At 50.0% G+C, this 21,732-nt stretch overlaps 1 protein-coding gene across 2 annotated transcripts; it reads left to right on the forward strand.

The window, feature by feature from the left end:
• The first annotated feature begins 239 nt into the window (after positions 1–239).
• TSN (translin) lies at positions 240–15,024 on the forward strand. Of its 2 annotated transcripts, none has more exons than XM_040358280.1 (6): positions 240–400; positions 6,561–6,690; positions 6,980–7,076; positions 8,470–8,585; positions 12,400–12,479; positions 14,087–15,024. In XM_040358280.1, the coding sequence occupies exons 1-6, from the start codon at positions 335–337 to the stop codon at positions 14,315–14,317; spliced, it is 720 nt and encodes a 239-aa protein (XP_040214214.1). In that variant the 5' UTR covers positions 240–334; the 3' UTR covers positions 14,318–15,024. The 2 variants fall into 2 exon arrangements, with proteins under 2 accessions (XP_040214214.1, XP_040214215.1); XM_040358281.1 differs by having other exon boundaries at positions 248–400; positions 6,561–6,654.
• Positions 15,025–21,732: the final 6,708 nt, after the last annotated feature.

Below are 21,732 nucleotides of genomic sequence, written 5' to 3' on the forward strand. Positions count from 1 at the left end.
TTATTTATTATTTATTCTTTTTTATGTATTATTTATTTGTGTTAATTATAATGTTACTTCCTATTATTTGTTATTTCTTAATAGGAATGTTTAAAAATATTTTTGTATTTATAATTTTTTATGTGTTTTCATTACTTATTATTCTTATCATGTATTACATTTTAATTTTTATTATCACTACAGATATTATGGATTATCACTTCCTGCCCGGGATGATGGCGTCACCGGAAGTGCCGCTCTGTCTCTCCCGCTCTCGCTGGTAGAGGCTGATCCGCTAACTCCCCGCCCCTATGAGTGACGTCACACTCTGAGTCTTCGGTGAAGCAGCAGCACGATGTCGGTGACAGATATGTTCGTCCGGTTACAGAGCGGCCTGAGCGCCGACCAGGAGACCCGGGAGGTGAGGAGGGGGTACCATGGAGGGATATGGGGGAGGTGAGGAGTGGGTACCATGGAGGGATATGGGGGGTGAGGAGGGGGTACCATGGAGGGATATGGGGGGTGAGGAGGGGGTACCATGGAGGGATATGGGGGGTGAGGAGGGGGTACCATGGAGGGATATATTGGTGAGGAGGGGGTACCATGGAGGGATATATTGGTGAGGAGGGGGTACCATGGAGGGATATGGAGGTGAGGAGGGGGTACCATGGAGGTGAGGAGGGGGTACCATGGAGGGATATGGTGGGTGAGGAGGGGGTACCATGGAGGGATATGGTGGATGAGGAGGGGGAACCATGGAGGCATATGGGAGGTGAGGAGGGGGGATATGGTGTGTGAGGAGGGGGTACCATGGAGGGTTATGGAGGTGAGGAGGGGGTACCATGGAGGGATATATTGGTGAGGAGGGGGTACCATGGAGTGATATGGGGGGTGAGGAGGGGGTACCATGGAGTGATATGGGGGGTGAGGAGGGGGTACCATGGAGGGATATGGTGGGTGAGGAGGGGGTACCATGGAGGGATATGGTGGGTGAGGAGGGGGTACCATGGAGGGATATGGTGGGTGAGGAGGGGGTACCATGGAGGGATATGGGGGGTGAGGAGGGGGTACCATGGAGGGATATGGGGGGTGGAGGAGGGGGTTCCATGGAGGGATATGGGGGGTGGAGGAGGGGGTACCATGGAGGGATAGGGGGGGTGAGGAGGGGGTACCATGGAGGGATATGGGGGGTGGAGGAGGGGGTACCATGGAGGGATAGGGGGGTGAGGAGGGGGTACCATGGAGGGATAGGGGGGGTGAGGAGGGGGTACCATGGAGGGATATGGGTGGTGGAGGAGGGGGTACCATGGAGGGATAGGGGGGGTGAGGAGGGGGTACCATGGAGGGATATGGGGGGTGGAGGAGGGGGTTTCATGGAGGGATATGGGGGGTGGAGGAGGGGGTACCATGGAGGGATAGGGGGGGTGAGGAGGGGGTACCATGGAGGGATAGGGGGGGTGAGGAGGGGGTACCATGGAGGGATATGGTGGGTGAGGAGGGGGTACCATGGAGGGATATGGTGGGTGAGGAGGGGGTACCATGGAGGGATATGGGGGGTGGAGGAGGGGGTTCCATGGAGGGATATGGGGGGTGGAGGAGGGGGTTCCATGGAGGGATATGGGGGGTGGAGGAGGGGGTACCATGGAGGGATAGGGGGGGTGAGGAGGGGGTACCATGGAGGGATATGGGGGGTGGAGGAGGGGGTTTCATGGAGGGATATGGGGGGTGGAGGAGGGGGTACCATGGAGGGATAGGGGGGTGAGGAGGGGGTACCATGGAGGGATAGGGGGGGTGAGGAGAGGGTACCATGGAGGGATATGGGTGGTGGAGGAGGGGGTACCATGGAGGGATAGGGGGGGTGAGGAGGGGGTACCATGGGGGGCGAGGTGAGGGGTACCATGGAGGGATTGGGGGGGGATTATTAGTGCATGACTCGGAGAGATGACATCACACATTGCGCTTTGTCCCCCCCCCCCCCCCCTACATTTTCAGGTCAGCTTACTTAGATGAGATTCTACGGGAAACACAAATCATAAAGAGTTTAAAAGGCCCCTCCCCCTTCCCTTGCACTTCAGTTTGTTTTTGTGTTTCCAGAACCCTCCAGGAATGTTTGTTTCTTTCTCCTGTTCTGGTCACCGGACCCCCTTTCTAGATTCAGAAGTCCCTATGCTCGTCTCCAAATACGGAAAGGTTTCTTCACAGTAAGAGCTGTGAGAATGTGGAAGAGACTCCCTATTGTGTATATATCATTTTTTGGTTGGACTTGTGTCTTTTTTCAACCTGACTAACGATTCATTTCTGGCCGCGAGGATTCCTTTCCTTCAAGGCCTGAGACTGTGCAGGGCGACCGCTGGTGGGGTCCCTCGCTGGTGGGTCCCTCGCTTTTGGGTTCCCTCGCTGGTGGGTTCCCTCGCTGGTGGGGTCCCTCGCTGGTGGGTCCCTCGCGGTCTCGCTATAGATTATCATTTTAGTCTGGCAGGGGAGCAAGTGCCACAGGCGCCAATGAGGCGGTTACTGGACGCAACATGGATGCTGACAACGCCCCCTGGCGAGGAGGACACACCCTGCCAAGCTGGTTCATCGGCTGCTTCTGCCAAGGCATGTACATCTCCTCTCTTAAATGTGAGTGGCTGTTTTTTATTTTTTTTTTATTTTTTTTTTGCAAGGTTCTTTTTAGACTGGCAAGCCCATAAATAAGAAGTGTGGCAATTGCCGATCCTAGGTAGCCTGACACTTCTATAAACCTTCAGAATACCGTTTCCCGCCCACCATAGAGCAACATGTTGTTGGGAAAGTGGTTCTGTAATCCTGGCCGGACGTGATCAGGATAACAACCCGGTGCGCATCGCCGCGATCGGTGGTTCGCCGGGATGGCTGCCACTGATGACCACCAGGTATGCCACCCATGGCCACATGAGATGCCAATATGTGCCCACATATGATGCCAATCAGTGGCGATCGGCAATGCCTGCCAGTGCCTCCATAGCAGGGGTGCCCGTCGGTGCTGCCTGTGGGTGCCCGTCGGTGTCGCGATACTGATGGGCACACTTAGGCGACACTGATGGTGTCGCTTGTGCCCATCGGTGGGCACACATGGGCGACTGATGGGCACGCCTGTGAGTGCCCATTGGTGTCGCGATACTGATAAGCACACCTAGGCACTCATGAGTGCCCCTCGGGGTGTCTCCTGTGAGTGCCCCTCGGGGTGTCTCCTGTGAGTGCCCCTCGGGGTGTCTCCTGTGAGTGCCCCTCGGGGTGTCTCCTGTGAGTGCCCCTCGGGGTGTCTCCTGTGAGTGCCCCTCGGGGTGTCTCCTGTGAGTGCCCCTCGGGGTGTCTCCTGTGAGTGCCCCTCGGGGTGTCTCCTGTGAGTCCTGGGAAGATGACATCACATCTAAAAATAAATCGCGTGGAATCCCCTTCGAAGGAAAGCTCTTATTTGGCTCTACTTTTAGAGACGGTTTTGACGCGCTCCACTGTGAAAAGTAACGCATTTCGTAGCAAGAAACCTTTTTTTTTGGCCCTCGGGGCAAATAAATCGGCCAAATATCAGGCTAAAAAGAAGTGGTCTTTTTTTAAGAGACAAGGCCAAGACTTGAGCATTCTTTACTACTGAAGCTTCTTCCAAGATAACTCCATGATGGCAGGTCGGCATCATTTGATGTCCTTCATAGAATACGGTCAGGTTTCTCCCACCCCGCGACTGCCGAGAGACCGTGTAAGGAAACGGGCGATGTTAAATCGAGTCTCCCAGTGGGAATTGGGTCAGGTAATTGTTCCTGACAATCAAATATTTCAGGGTTTCTACTCTCTCCTGGTTCTTATCCAGAAACCCTCAGGCAGGTTTCGATGACGATCGATCTGAGCCTACTCAGCAGGTTTCTGGTGTTCCAAAAACTCCGGATCGAAAAGGATTTACACAGTGAGAAATCTTTTACTTCAAAGAGATTTTATGGGTACCCTGGACCCCCAAGATGCGTACTTGCATGTGCTGATTTCTCTAGAGCAGGGGGGGGTCTTCAAACTTTCTAATAAAAAGGACTGGTTTACTTTCCCTCAAACTTTAGGGGGGGGCCGCACTGTGGCCAGTGAAAGTAGAAAATGTCCTGGCATCAAAAGAAGAAAACCGTGCCGCATTGGAGGGGAGTAATAATGCCCCATTGTTAGTATCAAGAGGAGGAATAGTACCCCATTATTGGTGTCAATGGGAGAAATATTGCCCCGTCATTGGTAGAAATAGGAGGGACAGCGCCCCGTCATTGGTAGAAATGGGAGGGACAGCGCCCCGTCATTGGTAGAAATGGGAGAGATAGCGCCCCGTCATTGGTAGAAATGGGAGGGATAGCGCCGCCGGTCATTGGTAGAAATGGGAGGGATAGCGCACCCGTCATTGGTAGAAATGGGAGGGATAGCGCCCCCCGTCATTGGTAGAAATGGGAGGGATAGCGCCCCCCGTCATTGGTAGAAATGGGAGGGATAGCGCCCCCCGTCATTGGTAGAAATGGGAGGGATAGCGCCCCCCGTCATTGGTAGAAATGGGAGGGATAGCGCCCCCCGTCATTGGTAGAAATGGGAGGGATAGCGCCCCCGTCATTGGTAGAAATGGAAGGGATAGCGCCCCCCGTCATTGGTAGAAATGGAAGGGATAGCGCCCCCCCGTCATTGGTAGAAATGGGAGGGATGGCCCCCCCCGTCATTGGTAGAAATGGGAGGGATAGCGCCCAGTCATTGGTAGAAATGGGAGGGATAGCCCCCCCCCCGTCATTGGTAGAAATGGGAGGGATAGCGCCCAGTCATTGGTAGAAATGGGAGGGATAGCCCCCCCCATCATTGGTAGAAATGGGAGGGATAGCCCCCTCTGTGATTGGTAGAAATGGGAGGGATAGCCCCCTCTGTGATTGGTAGAAATGGGAGGGATAGCGCCTCCCGTCATTGGTGGAAATGGGAGGGATAGCCCCCCCCCATCATTGGTAGAAATGGGAGGGATAGCCCCCTCTGTCATTGGTAGAAATGGGAGGGATAGCGCCTCCCGTCATTGGTAGAAATGGGAGGGATAGCCCCCTCTGTCATTGGTAGAAATGGGAGGGATAGCGCCTCCCGTCATTGGTAGAAATGGGAGGGATAGCGCCTCCCGTCATTGGTAGAAATGGGAGGGATAGCGCCTCCCGTCATTGGTAGAAATGGGAGGGATAGCGCCTCCCGTCATTGGTAGAAATGGGAGGGATAGCGCCCCCAGTCATTGGTAGAAATGGGAGGGATGGCGCCCCCAGTCATTGGTAGAAATGGGAGGGATGGCGCCCCCCCGTCATTGGTAGAAATGGGAGGGATGGCGCCCCCCCGTCATTGGTAGAAATGGGAGGGATGGCGCCCCCCCCGTCATTGGTAGAAATGGGAGGGATGGCGCCCCCCCGTCATTGGTAGAAATGGGAGGGATGGCGCCCCCCCGTCATTGGTAGAAATGGGAGGGATGGCGCCCCCCCGTCATTGGTAGAAATGGGAGGGATGGCGCCCCCCCCGTCATTGGTAGAAATGGGAGGGATGGCGCCCCCCCGTCATTGGTAGAAATGGGAGGGATGGCGCCCTATCAGTGCCAGTGGGGGGGCAGTAACTATGCCCACTGTTGCTGACAGTGGAGGGAATAACGCCCAAAGGGCTGGGTAAAAGCAAGCAAAGGGCCACATCTGGCTCCTGGGCCGCAGTTTGGAGACCACTGGTCTAGAGCTTTAGAGGTTTGATGTTTAGCATCCCGGTGGCTTCAACACTTTCTCGGCCGCTAGCGGCCAAATAGCGCAGCGAAATTGACAGTAAAGCATCGCTAAAAATGGGGCCGCTTTACCGCCGATGCCGCCCCAGTGTGAAAGGGGCCTTACATGCCACGTTTGGCATGTCATTTTTTTTTGGGGGGGGGGGGGGGGGGGGGGGAGTGTGAGCTTCGTTAGGAGTGGGACTTCCTACTTCCGCCTAGGTGGCCCCTCCTTCTAGGCGATCTCCTGGGAGAGAACGCCTGTCCATTCCAGGAGCGCAGCGCGACTCGCGCAGTGTGTGCACGGCCGTGAAGCCAAAAGCTGTCACCGCCGTGTGCCCGGAATGTGAATGGGAGGCGCAGAGGAGCGGGGAGAGCAGCGAACTTGGCACAGGTAAATGTCCGTTTATTAAAAGTCGTCCGCTACCCTTTTTCCTTCCTTATGCACATGGTGGAAGGTCCCTCTATCTTCTTCAATACAAACTGAGGTGGAAGGGAGGGGCCTTTTAAACTTTCTCTGATTTGTGTTTCCTGTAAAGGGCGGAGCCTATCACCTCTCTAAGTAAGCTGTCCTGGAAGATTCATGGAAATTCTATTAAGTCCAACGGGGGTTTTACATTTCCAGAATAGAAATTCTGATGTAACCATTCCGGCGGTGACCGGTAAACGGATCCTAATTCCGGTATTGGCGGATCAAAGCCGCCAAGTTCCCAGCTATGGATATCAGATGTTGGAGGAGAATGATATGGGGGATGGGTGAGATGGGGATTGGGGCGATATCGGTGTGTTCCCCCCCCCCCCCCCATCCAATGTATAAAAGCTGTTTGTTTGTTCTCTGCAGGATATCCGGAAGGTGGTGCAGACTTTGGAGCAGTCGGCTCGGGAGATCCTTATCCTTCTTCAGGGAGTCCACCAGAAGGAGGGATTCAAAACCAGTGAGTACGCCGCGCTGTCTGACTCCGCCCCTCCCCGTAAGTCATCAGAATATTTTGCTAGTGAAGGGATTAGCCGGCAAGCAGCCTATCCAATGTTGTGTATTGTGTCCACAATGGTTTTGTGTGTGTATCCCCCCCCCCCCCCCCGGGTATTTATTTGCTCCTCTGGTTACAATTGGGTGAATCGGATCCTGGGGGTGGAGATGAAATCACCAAAACTGCTAAATATAAATCCGCTCGGCCGCTTCTGCAGAAAACGGGAACATTCTGGGCGGAGTCACTGTCATAATTAACGCCCCACCCCTTCGTGTTTTTCCCCCCTCAGTTCCTGCCATGAGCTTGAAAGTGCGAGAACATTTTGGCACCGTCCAGACGCAGCTCAAAGAACTGGCGACTAAGTTCTCCTGTGAACAGTATTACCGGTAAGGGCCGATGCAGACCATTCACGTTGGGACATCTCCCACTCTGTATGTTTCAGGGGTCGGTGCTGGAAAGTTTTGCGGGGGGGGGGCTCTGTCTGTCCTGGTGACAACCAAGAGGCAATTTCCCTTCACTTCGAAGAGATTGTCTCTCGTTTCCTGTTGTGCCACTGGGACAGGAAGTGTTGCCGTCACTGCCTACAGGAGGCACCGCTTCACCAATACATGGAGAACTGAACCGACTTGAAGTCCACATTGGGACGTGAATGGTAGCCTGTGGGACAGACATCCGTTCACATGATCAGTAAATGGCTCGGGCTTCAAGTCATTCGTAGCCACCCGTCTACCAAGGTACGTTTATAAACACCATGGTAGGCAAGTGGTTAACCCCTTCCCATCTAGCCTATTGTAAAAGGATGGCCCGACGGGTGCCCTGTTGTTCTGGAAGGATGCCATATTATGTCCTAGGATCACGGCTAGCGGGCCCCACGGGCCGTACCCTGGCACGATCTGTCACCTGGTGGAGACAGCGGATGACCGATCACTGTACCGGCCCGCTGTCCGTACCATGTGATTGCTCTGACCAATCACCGCAGATCACATGACAACTGTACACAATGGCTTTTATTCATGCCTTTCATTGTGTTGATCACTGTGATTGGTCACAGTGATCACATGGTACAGACACAACTAATCACAACAAATTAATCTGTTTTAAAGCGGAGTGCCACCCAAAAGTGGAACTTCCACTCGTTGTACTTCTCCCCACCTCTGGTGCCACGTTTGGCACCTTTTGGGGGGGGGGGGGAGAGAGACGGAAAGGTAACCTGTTCCCACTTCTGGGAGCCACAGCTGCATGTATTGACATCACCGCCCGGGCTCTCTCATCCTCCCCGTTGGGGCAGTAGGGTTGCCGATGTGAAGCCGTAAAACTACACTACCGGGTTCCCTTACTCGCAATGGAGGGGGCATGCACCTGATGGAAACGTCAGCTGCGGTGCCGACATCGCCGGATCCCAGGATAGGCAAGTGTCCAATTAGTAAAAATCCGCAGCTGCTGGCTTTTAATTTTTGCAGCGGTGGGCGGTCCTCCGCTTTAATTCAGTAAAAAATGTTTTTTTATAAAAATGATCGATTTTGTCCCGGTAGACGAGGTGGTTGAAGGGCCGACAGAAAGGGGTGGGATTCCATTTGCATTCAAAGCAAGAAAAAAATGGTTGAAATGTTTTGTAAGATAATTATGTGACAGTTTTATATACGAGTAGTGCTCTTCCTATACCAGTAAATGGTGTGTTTTTTTTATTTTTATTTTTATTTCTTTTTTTTTCCCAGCGTAGGTTAGTGGGATTAGTGATGTCGGTGACGCGGCCTTTTCTTTGTCTTCCCCCCCCCGCAGGTTTCATGATCAGTGGCGGTTTGTCCTGCAGCGTCTCGTGTTCCAGGCGGCGTTCCTGGTCTACCTGGAGAGCGAGCAGCTGGTGACCCGGGAGGCCGTGTGTACGATACTGGGAAGTAAGTCACTGTTGTCGCACCCTGCGATAAAGCGCTCACCCCTCTTTACTCCTGACTACTTACCTTCCGTTACCCACTTCGGAACCGTGCTGCCAGAATGTTTATACTGAGATAATAAAACGGTATTGTATTTGTGAAATTATGCAAATCTGTTTTTTGGGAGATTTAGGCCCAGATTCAGGTAGGAGATACGACGGCGTATCCCCAGATACGCCGTCGTATCTCTGAGTGTGAGGCATCGTATCTTGGCGCATGATTCAAAGAATCAGATATGCCAGAATTTGTCTAGGATACGACCACCGTAGGTCTCCTACGGCGTCGTATCTCAACTGCATATTTACGTTGGCCGCTAGGGGCGTGTACGCTGATTTACGCTTAGAATATGTAAATCAGCCAATTCACAAACGTACGCCCGGCCGTCGCAGTACAGATACGCAGTTTACGTTGGGCTTTTTCCGCCATAAAGTTACCCCTGCTATATGAGGCGCAGCCAATGTTAAGTAAGGACGTTCGGCCAGCGTCAAATTTTCCGTCGATTACGTCATTGCGGAAGTCGTTCGCAAATAGGGCTATGCGTCATTTACGTTCGCATCGAAAGCATTGGCTTTTTGTGGGTTAATTTGGAGCATGCACCATTCGTAAAAAGCGTCATTTAGGTAGGGTCACAATAAATGAACAAAACACGCCCACATGTTCCACATTTGAATTAGGCGGGCTTACGCCGGCCTATTTACGCCTTGTCAAAGTTGCAGAGGCGTAGCGTAAATAGGATACGTTGCGCCCGCTCACAAATACGCGCTCCCTACGTGAATCTGGGCCTTCATTTTAATTTTTTTCCACAGCTACAACAAAGTAATTCAAGTTTGTTTTTATCCGTGCTATTTTGAAGACAAGTGACACAAATGATATGCTTAAAATGTATATATTTTAGAGGTAGACCGATATGGGTTTTTTTCTGGCCGATGACGATATTTAGAAATCGGGGCGGCCGATATATGTTGCCATTTTTTTTTTTTTTTTTTTTTTTTTTTTTGTGGCCGATATTTTAGGCCAATTTCTTCTTTTTATTTTTCCTTCATCTCAACAAATTTAGGGTGGAGAGGTTATTGTTTAGGGTGGAGAGCTTGGGTGCAGCCTATTGCCCACCAGTGCAGCCTATCGGTATCCACCAGTGGAGCCTATTAGAGCACACCAGTGCCCACCAGTACAGATCCTCAGTGCCCACACTGCAGCTTAATAGTCATTCACTGCCAGTCTGCCACCTCATCAGTGCCCTCCGGTGTCACATTTGGCACCTTTCAGGGGGGGGGGGTGTACAGATGCCTGTATAATACAGCTATTTGCACCCACTTCCGGGCATAGACCCCCGCAGAATCTGTGGGGGTCTACGTCACTTCCCTCCGTCTTCTGGGAGACACGCGGGTCTCAGAAGACAGCAGGGACCATTTGGATTGCGCAGCAGGGAACTGGGAGGTAAAGCTGCAAGGCTTCACTTCCTGATTCCCTCACCGACAATGGCGGCAGCAGCATCATTCGAGGACCAAGCGACGGGTCGGCCTCGGGTGCCGACATCGCGGGCGCCCAGGACAGTATTTGTAGCTGCTGACTTTTCCAAAAAAAAATGAAAAATTTGGCGGACCTCCGCTTTTAAGGCATCATCATGCACACTGGACGTTAAAATAATGTTATAAAAATGTCAGGAGCTTTGCAGTGAGTCTTTCAGTTTTTTTATACCACTGATCGCTGTAAAAATGACAATAGTCCCAAAAATGTTTTGAAAGTGTCCGATGTGTCCGCCATAATGTCGCAGTCACAAAAAAAAAATCGCTGATCGCCACCATTACTAGTGTAAAAATGCCATAAAACCATCCCCTATTTTTTTTAGACGCTATAACTTTTGTGCAAACCGATCAATAAACGCTCATTGCGATTATTTTTGGTTAAAAAAAAAAATGTAGAATACGTATCGGCCTAAACTGATATATATATATATATATATATATATATATATATATATATATATATATATATATATATATATATATATATATATATATATATATATATATATATATATATATATATATATATATATATATATATATATATATATTATAAAATAAATTTAAAATAAATTTATCTTTTTTTGGGGGGGGCGGCTTTAAACAAAGTAACAATTAAAAAAAAAAAAAAAAACTTTTTTTGTTTTGTTTTTTTGGGGGGCTATAAACAAAAAAAAAGTAACGCAGAAGTGATCAAATACTACCAAAAGAAATCTCTATTTGTGGGGGGGAGGCGTCAATTTTTTTGGGAGCCACGTCACACGCGCAATTGTCAGTTAAAGCGACGCAGTGCCGAATTGCAAAAAGGGCTCTGGTCTTTGGCCAGCCAAATGGTCCGGGGCTGAAGTGGTTAATTTGACATTTTATTACATTTGCTAAAAATATTGGGGTTGAGAATCTGCTGCACAAATGGCATTTGACATAAAATTTTTCACCAATCGGCATTTTATTCTCTAGGGTCTTTATCCAATTTTATTTTTTTTATAATATTTGGGGGTTCCAGGTAATGGCCAAGTATCTACATTGTTTTTACACAGGTTAGTCAGCATATGTGTTAGGAGGGGGGAGGTGACACTTTTTAAGTCTAGTAAGGTTTAAGCTGGAACTCTGCCTTAACCACTTAAGACCCGGACCAGGCCCCTTTTTGCGATTCGGCACTGCGTTGCTTTAACTGACAATTGCGCGGTCGTGCGACGTGGCTCCCAAACAAAATTGACGTCCTTTTTTTCCCCACAAATAGAGCTTTCTTTTGGTGGTATTTGATCACCTCTGCGGTTTTTATTTTTTGCGCTATAAACAAAAATAGAGCGACAATTTTGAAAAACAATATTTTTTACTTTTTGCTATCATAAATATCCCCCAAAAATATATAAAAAAAATGTTTTTCCTCAGTTTAGGCCGATACGTATTCTACCTATTGTTGGTAAAAAAAAATCGCAATAAGCGTTAAATCGGTTGGTTTGCGCAAAATTTATAGCGTTTACAAAATAGGGGATAGTTTTATTGCATTTTTATTTTAAAAAAAAATGTTTCTACTAATGGCGGCGATCAGCGTTTTTTTTTTTTTTGTGACTGCGACATTATGGCGGACACTTCGGACAATTTTGACACATTTTTGGGACCATTGTCATTTTCACAGCAAAAATGCATTAAAATTGCACTGGATTTACTGTGAAAATGACAATTGCAGTTTGGGAGTTAACCACTAGGGGGTGCTGAAGGGGTTATGTATGACCTGAAGTGTGTTTACAACTGTAGGGGGTGTGGCTGTAGGTATGACGTCATTGATTGTGTCCCCCTATAAAAGGGAACACACGATCGATGCCGCCACAGTGAAGAACGGGGAATCTGTGTTTACACACGGCTCTCCCCGTTCTTCAGCTCCAGGGAACGATCACGGGGCTCCAGCGGCGATCGGGTCCGCCGGTCCCGGTGCTTCGGACCGGGTCGCGGGAGCGCGCCCGCGACTCACGGCTGGGTACTAGTACAGGACGTACCTGTACCTGCCCAGCCGTGCCATTCTGCCGACGTAAATGTGCAGGAGGCGGTCCTTAAGTGGTTAAACAGTTGCCTGTGTTTGGCTTTTACAACCACCAATTCATCAGGTTCTCCGTTCTGATTGGTGATTACAGAGAATTTCAGGACTGAGCTTCAGATATCGGTAAATTAATAAATGACGTAGTTGTCGTCTTCATTACATAAGGGAGCCCACATGCAGCATTGCATCCTCTAATGATGATCTTCTCTTCTAGTTGAGTCTGGGCGGGAGAAAGGTTTCCACCTGGATATTGAAGATTACCTGTCTGGTGTACTGAACCTGGCCAGTGAGCTGGTAAGTAGATGAGGCACAGCTGCCATTTGTATGGTGTTCTTCATAAGATCTGAAAGGGGGGGGGGGAGATGAGAATTGTGTCGTTGGGCTGGTAGTTCTCCAAGGCTGTAGGCGGTGGTGAGGGTGGGAGTGGAGGGGATTGTTCTGACAATTCATTACTGAGGTGAGAAGCATGGAGAGTCTCCAAGTATTGTGAAGATGTGGGGGGTAGGTATTCTAGAGCTGATCTCTAGGGCACCCCCCCCCCCCCAAACTGATCACTGACATAAATAAAAAGGGCAATTAGACTTTTTTACTAATCTAAACTTTAAGCATGGGTCTCCAAACCTTCAAAACAAGGGGCCCGTTTTATGTCCTTCAAACTTTAGGGGGGGCTGGACTGGCCAGCTAGAGTAGAAAATGTCGTTGTTGGGAGTAAACCGCATCCCCTCTTGGGTATTAGTGGGAGGAATAGTGCCCCCCCCCCCCGCCATCGTTGGGTGTCGGTGGGAGGAACGGTGCCCCCCCCCCATCGTTGGGTGTCGGTGGGAGGAACAGTGCCCCCCCCCCCCCCGTCGGTGGGAGGAACAGTGCCCCCCCCCATCGTTGGGAGGAACAGTACCCCCCCCCCCCCCCATCGTTGGAATAGTGCCCCCCCCCCCTCGTTGGGAGAAATAGTGTCCCATCATTGGTATCAGTGAAAATAGTGCCCCATTGTTGGTATTAGTGGCAAGAACTGTGCCCTATTGATGACAGTGGAGGGAATAATGCCCCAAGGGCCTGATAAAAGCAAGCAATGGGCCGCGTCTGGCCCCTGGGCCACAGTTTGGAAGACCACTGATCTAAAACCACAGTGACGTCCACTCCAGTGCCGAATCCTCTCCATTTCTGTTTACAGGAGGTGGGGTCCTTCTTCGCATACCTGCTCTTTGCCCAGAGATGTGACGTACTAGGAGCACAGTCTTGGGGGTACAGGAAGGGTGGCGTTGGGCCATGGCACAGAAAGATATGCCGCTCACTGAGTAGCAGTGGGGACAACACGACTGAACAGTTGAGGGAGTAGCAATGAGCTTGGCAAAGGGGAGATTGCCCTCTGAGGGGAAACGGTCCACATGGGCAATAAGACAAGACAAGGGGAAGTGATCCTCCGGGCAGTAGAACGACACAGCAAGGTTTAAGCGTCCATGTGAAGGAAATCCGGCACAGCAACGGGGAAACAGTCTACAGAGCTTTAATGGGCACGGAAAGGGGCAGGGATCCTCTGGGTGGAAATAGGGCATGGCAAAGGGAAGAGAGACAGGAAGGTTCAGGTGCTGGATGATGGGTTCTGAGGGGTCTATGGAGGCAGGTCTCTGGGCAGGCATCCTCTGGGTCGGAAGGGAGAGGGAGCACTGGGTACCTGTGGTCCATTGGGTCTGGCGCCTGGAGGGGAGGCTTTCTGTGTGAAGAAATCAATAAACAAGCCAACAACCTGGCGCCTTCCACGCAGGAGTTGTGGATTGGTGGGGGGGCTCGCAGGGAGCTGTGGAGGAAGCTGTGGTGCCGCCACAGATGGGCTTTAATATTACGCTTTGGTCTGGGTCCGTGAGTTTGTTTCTGACATTAGACGCTCTTATGTTCCTTCCCAGTCCAGGTTGGCAGTGAACAGCGTCACAGCCGGCGACTACGCCAGACCGATCCGCATCGCCACCTTCATCAACGAGCTGGACTTTGGCTTCCGGCTGCTGAACCTGAAAAACGACTCGCTGAGGAAGCGCTACGACGGCCTGAAATACGACGTGAAGAAGATCGAGGAGGTGGTGTACGATTTGTCTATCAGGGGACTCGACAAAACGCTTAAAATCTCAGAGAAACCCTAGACAACCACATTGTCTGGTGAACTCTGACTGCTGTGCGCACTCTGGGGCCTGGCTGCTTTCTGCCCAGCCTAGAGCCATAACGTCACTCGTTCCCGTTCTGGGGATTGAGTCCCGTTTTCTGTTGGTTACGGTTTTTGTTTTTCTATTTTCTCATGAAGAATCAGTTCGAAGCTTCTTGTGTTTCTGCCAGGTGTCTGGCGGATGCATTTCTCATTGAGTCATCATTGTTCTAATTTGTGATCTGCCTCCGTTTTGGCTTGATGAGCCTTTAAGGAGGTAGACGATTTATGGGGGGGAGGGGGGGGCCATGATAACTAAACTGTTGTTAAAGAGGACCTTCCAATATTCATAGTACGGGGGGGCTGTGCTGACCTCACCCTCCTTCTGAGGAGCCCAAATCTTGCAAGAATACACTTCAGCAGGGTGCAGGATCATATTCAGGCTGGTTGGCATTCCCTGAGAGCTTGTTTGGAGGAGGTTGACGACTCACCTGTGCACCGCGGGGAAAAAAAATTGCGTATATTATCTATTCCCCCCCCCCCCCCCCCCCGGGTATAGGCACTTGTATAAGTGGGCTTCGCCGCTGAGGTGAGTAGGTCACTTTTAAACATTCCCTATAAAAAATAAAATTGTATCCCCTGTGGGTGTGCGTTTGCCTGGTGGCATTTTATGTTTAATGTTAATAAAGGTCATTATTGGGTTTGCAAGTCTTTGTATCTCATTTTTTTTCTGCTCCTCTGTGATCGCTGCTTTTTTATTTTGCTGCCAGTTTTCTGAGGCTGCTTGTTGTGCAACTGTCTTCACTAAAACTACATTAGTAAGGTGTGTGTGTGTGTGTGTGTGTGTGTGTGTGTGTGTGTGTGTGTGTGTTATTGGCCAAGTGAACAAGTCCTAAGAGATTAAAGCAGTAATCCAGTTTGCCTCCCAGGTGGCTCCAACCTCCACCCTTCCATGGTGCCACCATAAAACGGCTCATGCAGAGTTGTCGACGAGCTCTCCCCAGCCTTGGCATTCTGGAGAGCCCATCGGTATACCACTGTACACATGCAAATGATCAGGGAGCGGCGCATGCGCAGATGTGCTGCGGGGCTCTCTTGGGACCTGAAGCCTTGTGGTACATCTGTGCAAAGGAGCAGGGTGTTGCGCTTACCCATAACACTGGCTTCTGTGTTCTTCACCTATAGCAGCACCTTTTCCCATGAGGAAAGCAGGCCTACCGGTACTCTGTTGCCTCCAGGACTTATACACAATGACTACCACAGCAAACGGGCACTTGCAGTTGGCACACAGGCAGAGTGGCTTAATGACAGTCTGGTTACAAGGCAGGCAAGCTTCAGAATAGTCGGGGTTAAATCTGTAGTCAAAAGGCAGGTAGAGTTCAGAGGATAGTCGATATCGGATCTGAGGTCATAAACGGGAGAATCCAAACAGAGCTTGGAACATGTGTTACAAACGCCATATAGCAAGCATGAGACTGCAGGCTTGGCTGGCTTAAATCAGGTTTGGTCTCCACCCGGAGACTGACTGCTTGGCTGGCTTAAATCAGGTTTGGTTTCCACCCGGAGACTGACCGCATTAATCACCTTGCAGGTGGACAAACAGGCAGGGAGAATGTATTGCAGCCAAAACCAGGATGCTAAAATTAGACTAGCAGCTATTAAGGATCAGGAGCGCTACCCAGTCCTGACACAGGGTGAACCAAAGATATTTCTCACCTGCTCACGAAGACCCGTAAAAACCTTGAAGGACTGCAACTCTTAAGTGCTCAGAAGAGTTGCTCGGGTGGTCCACTGAAAGGGGTGCTGGAGCCTAAATTTTAATATTGGCAACCTAACGAAGTGTCCCATGTACATTGAGCTGTCAGTGTGCGGCGCCTCTACATCAAATAGTGACGAGCGGCCACAGCCTCAGTTCCTCCGGGTACCACTCCCATTGATGTTTCACCCTACCCCTCCAGGGGATGAGTTTTTTTTCTATGTCCCCTATACATAGAAATCCCATTGCTGGCCAATTGGTGCTGTGACCAGGATCCCAGTTGTGGCATGGGCAGGCCTTGTAGATGCCTCCAGGACTGGTTTGTCTGAGGAAACCAAAGAAGCTGGATAAGAACTTTTTTTTTTGACTTGCCTGACCCCTGTGAGCGCCATAGCTGCCATTGTCCACAATGCCAGTAGAAACAAACCCCCTTCCACCATCTCTTTAAGAAAAGTTTAGCCTAGGAGACATTCCTGGTTGTCACGCTGATCACATGGTTAGAGCCCATCCTGCCGGCTCCTGGTCTTTGCTATGTGGTTGGGAGCTCTCAGTGACCATCCAGGTCACAGTGCTGGAGGTGCGCACTTGAGCGTGTTCCTAGCACAGAACAGGTACGCCTATAGGTGGCAGCACTGAATATTGCCCACCTTCCATGCTGGTAGGAGGTTAAGATCATTATCTCTTGTGGGCAAAAGTCATCCCATATTAAAGGTTGTCTTTAGACCCCATAATATTGTACAATATGGCTGCCCACCCACCTGTAACCAGAAGGGCCGGGTACATCGCTCCTGAGCAGCGTGGAGGGTGTGGAAAGCAGTGTGTGCTGCTGGGTGGGAGGCTGAGGTGACCATTGTACTTTTCATGGACACAGAAAAAGGTCCCTCTAAACCGGTGGGGAGGGGGGGGGGGTCCTCCAAATGTTCTAAACAAAGGTCCTTCAGACTTTGAGGGGGGCTGGACTGTGGCCAGTGGGAGTAGAAGAAGGCCAGAAATCAATGGGAGTAAACCATACCCCAACATTGGTGTCAGTGGGAGGAATAGTGCCCCATCATTGGTGTCAGTGGGAGGAATAGTGTCCCATCATTGGTGTCAGTGGGAGGAATAGTGTCCCATCATTGGTATCAGTGGGGGGGGGGGGGGATAGTGCCCCATTATTGTAATAATAAATGATAAAAGTTTCATATGAGTACAGTTTTGCTTGATTGAATAATTGTCATTCAAAGTGTGAGAGCGCTGAAAGCTGGGAATTGGCCTGGGCAGGAAGAGGGTGAAAGTGCCCCGGTAGGCAAGTTGTTAACCTTCCAACTTATTCACTCACCACTTACTAATTCACTCGGGCAATTCACACACATACTCATTTATTCCAACCCACTTGTTGCCCCCCCCCCCCCCCCCCCCTTACTCGCATGCTCACCCACTCATTCACCCAAAGGCTGGGTTCACACTAGTGCAAATTGGATGAGAATTTCTCCGCATCCAATTTGCATGACAGGAGGCTGTGGCACATCTCCGGAGCGGCTGCAGAGCGCATTGCACTGGGGTCCTGTGTGTCTTTTGGCTCCGTTTTCATTTCTGAATTCAGGCAAAAATTTGGACCCAATTTATCCTTAGAACGGAGAACAGAGACGCACCGGACCCCCCCGCTGTGAGACGCACCGGACCCCCCCGCTGTGAGACGCACCGGACCCCCCCGCTGTGAGACGCACCGGACCCCCCCGCTGTGAGACGCACCGGACCCCCCCCGCTGTGAGACGCACCGGACCCCCCCGCTGTGAGACGCACCGGACCCCCCCGCTGTGAGACGCACCGGACCCCCCCGCTGTGAGACGCACCGGACCCCCCGCTGTGAGACGCACCGGACCCCCCGCTGTGAGCCGCATCCGCCTGCAGTGTGAACTCGGCCTTGAGACCCGTCCACACCATATGAAAATCGGAAGAAAATTTTTGTCCGACGAACAATCTTCTGATTTTCGGATCGTTAGTATGGAGCTTTCAACAGCCGATTCTGTTTTTTTCTAAGTGAACTCAATGTCCGATTTTCATTTAATTAGTACGACTTTCGTACAAAACAAATAAATCGTAAGAGCAAAACTACGCATGCTCAAAGAAAAGAATACATACAAAACTATTAAACACATTACGTCACTTCTGATCGTCACTCATTCACCCATTCAATCTCACCCTCATCCACTCATTTACTCCCTTGTATTCACTCTCCCATTCATTCACTCCTTTATTCACCCACCCACTCTCTCCCTCGTTCACCTAATTGCCCACTCTCTCATTCACTAACCTCCTTGCGCATTCATTATCACTTATTCATCCACTTATTTTCTCACTTATTCATTCACTCTATCTGTCACTCGTCCACTCTCTCTCTCAGTCACTCGTCCACTCTCTCTCTCTGTCACTCGTCCACTCTCTCTCTCTGTCACTCGTCCACTCTCTCTCTCTGTCACTCGTCCACTCTCTCTCTCTGTCACTCGTCCACTCTCTCTGTCACTCGTCCACTCTCTCTCTCTGTCACTCGTCCACTCTCTCTCTGTCACTCGTCCACTCGCACTCTTTCACTCTCTCGCTCTTTCGCCCACTTCACTCTCTCACTCATGCTGCAATAAATAGACAATCCTGTGCAATGCAATTGTTGCGTATCTTTTATTATTCAGTGTGATTCCAGCGCTGAGTCTTTAGTTTTTCATTTACATAATAATTACTGACCAGCGAGATCAGCGTCACTGCGAGACCCCATAAAAGGTCATTCGGAGCCGCAACATCCCGAGCGGAAGGTCTCCGAGCGTCCGGTGACAATGGGATAGTACGCTGGTGTCAGGTCTGAAGAGGTGACTTACCAGCTGTGGTGTAAAGCAGTAAAAGTGAGGTAGGCAAACCTGTGACAGTTCCTATTTCTAACGGGGGGGGGGGGTGGCCTGCCCAGATTCCTGGGACTTGTAGTTCAGCAGTAGCAGAGCTTGGACCCGATGTGGAATCTGTAATGCAATGACCCGGCCATGATGAGGATTTTTACATTGAGGGGTAGACTTAAGATACTCAATAAAACTTGTGTAAATGACTCTTGGAAATGAGATCTTCCTGGAAGGTCTGCAGATGGTGGGAGGTCTTCTTCTCAAGTTTTTTTCTTTCTGCCGTTCGTTAAAATATACGTCCTCCACAGACATGGGGAATTCTCATGTTATATTTTTATTTTCTCTGGCCGAAAAAGAAACAATTGGAGGAAGTTTTTAAGTAACCACAAAAACATTTGTTGGAAACCCACCAGAAAGACCACCCAAAGACATACGACGAAGGTCAGAGGAAACCCCTCGGAACGATCGCTCGACCAACGCCACCAAAAATATGATCGGAGCTGTCCATTTTTATATCTCCGAGATAATTGAATTACCATACATCACCCTCTGGCCCTCCCTGAACCCGGAAGCGTTGCTGTGATCTTACTTTCTGTGAACAATTTTTCCAATTTTTCCAAAATTTTAACCGTAAAAATGAATCTCTTGAAAGGTCGTCCCGAGTCTGGTGAGCGTGTACATCGAAGGCGGCCTACAGAAAGTTTAATGTTGTGTTTAACCACTTCAGCCCCGGAATGATTTAGCCTCCATTAATGACCGGCCTGTTTTTTGCGATACGGCACTGCGTCGCTTTAACTGACAATTGCGCGGGTGTGCGACGATGTACCCAAACAAAATTGACACCCCCCCCCCCCCCACAAATAGAGCTTTTTTTGGTGGTATTTGATCACCTCTGCCGTTGTTTTTTGCGCTATAAACAAAAAATACCACCATTGTTGGTGTCAGTGGGAGGAAATATGTCTCATTGTTGGTGTCAGTGGGAGGAAATATGTCCCATTGTTGGTGTCAGTGGGAGGAAATATGTCTCATTGTTGGTGTCAGTAAAAGGAAATATGTCTCATTGTTGGTGTCAGTAAAAGGAAATATGTCCCATTGTTGGTGTCAGTGGGAGGAAATATGTCCCATTGTTGGTGTCAGTAAAAGGAAATATGTCCCATTGTTGGTGTCAGTGGAAAAAATGGTGTCCTATTGTTGGTGTCAGTGGGAGGAAATATGTCTCATTGTTGGTGTCAGTGGAAGGAAAGATGTCTCATTGTTGGTGTCAGTGGAAGGAAAGATGTCTCATTGTTGGTGTCAGTGGAAGGAAAGATGTCTCATTGTTGGTGTCACTGGAAAGAATGGTGTCTCATTGTTGGTGTCAGTGGAAGGAAAGATGTCATATTGTTGGTGTCACTGGAAAGAATGGTGTCTCATTGTCGGTGTCAGTGAAAGGAAATATGTCTCATTGTTGGTGTCAGTGAAAGGAAATATGTCTCATTGTTGGTGTCAGTGAAAGGAAATATGTCCTATTGTTGGTGTCAGTGGGAAGAATGGTGTCCCGTTGTTGGTGTCCATGGCAGGATTAATGCTTCAAAGGCCAGATAAAAGCAAGCAAAGGCCCCCGGGGGCCACAGTTTGGAGACTACTGCTCTATAGTAATAATAGTACGATGGCAAACTAAAAATATGAATATGAAAGAGCAGCAGGAGACTGATGAGGTCATCCCTCTTGTCAACACATTTGCATCAAGAACATTAGATTGGCCCCTCAGTCCTGTAACTCCCTCTCCCAGGCTGAACTCTGCTGTACAATGGATTGCAAGAAGCTTGAATTAAAAAACAAATGTGATGATATTTTCACGATTCCAGAGCTCTCTTCATTTGTATCTTATATATCAGCCTGGAGTTCAACTTTAAGTTTAAAAAAAAGAAAACAGCTCCGAAGGTTTTTCTGGCAGCGTTGGTCTGGATCGCTTTATTGGAAATGACCTGAACCTTCAGGTTCCCACTGACCCCCCACTATGTAGCCTCATGATGTTTCCAGCACCCAGTAACTGAAATATGTGACTCGGCGCCCCCCTCCCCCCGTTGTGTCGTGCCGGAGTCCTCGGCTCAGGTTTGGTCCAGGCGTCAGGAAACACTGAAATGACCGTTTATACTCAGAAACCAACCAGGTTCTCCGTCCTCTCCTCAGAGTTCTGTTGTAGGCTACATGGGTCATGGTAAGTGTAGGTAGGTGGTGTCCCCATGTGATGCTGAACCTCCATGACTAAAAGGCGGCCCAGAGACAGGCAAGCTAGGGAGGAAAGTCTTAGATGATGCTGGAGGTCCTCCAGCCAGGAAATGAGGCGGGGCTCTGACTCCTTGCTGCAGCTTCTAATGCACATTGTGAGACACTCACAGTGTGCGGTGAGGTCAGAGGAAGCCGTTTCAGTCCAGGAGATGGTACACTTGTGCAAGACTGAAGGGAAGGCCGGAGGTCAGATCTATTCACTACTGCATGCTACGTGTGTGGCTTATACCACGGGGAGACATTTGTTGTGTATGACTGACTGCTGGTCTAAGTGAATAATCACATTCGACTTTAGTTCTCAGCCTCCGATTCAGTCTGGAGGAGCCCAGCCTCAGATTCAGTCTGGAGGAGCCCAGCCTCTGACTCAGTCTGCAGGAGCCCAGCCTCAGATTCAGTCTGGAGGAGCCCAGCCTCAGATTCAGTCTGGAGGAGCCCAGCCTCTGATTCAGTCTGGAGGAGCCCAGCCTCTGATTCAGTCTGGAGGAGCCCAGCCTCTGATTCAGTCTGGAGGAGCCCAGCCTCTGA

This window comes from Rana temporaria, chromosome 6 (genome assembly GCF_905171775.1).
Source record: "Rana temporaria chromosome 6, aRanTem1.1, whole genome shotgun sequence".
NCBI lineage: Eukaryota > Metazoa > Chordata > Amphibia > Anura > Ranidae > Rana > Rana temporaria.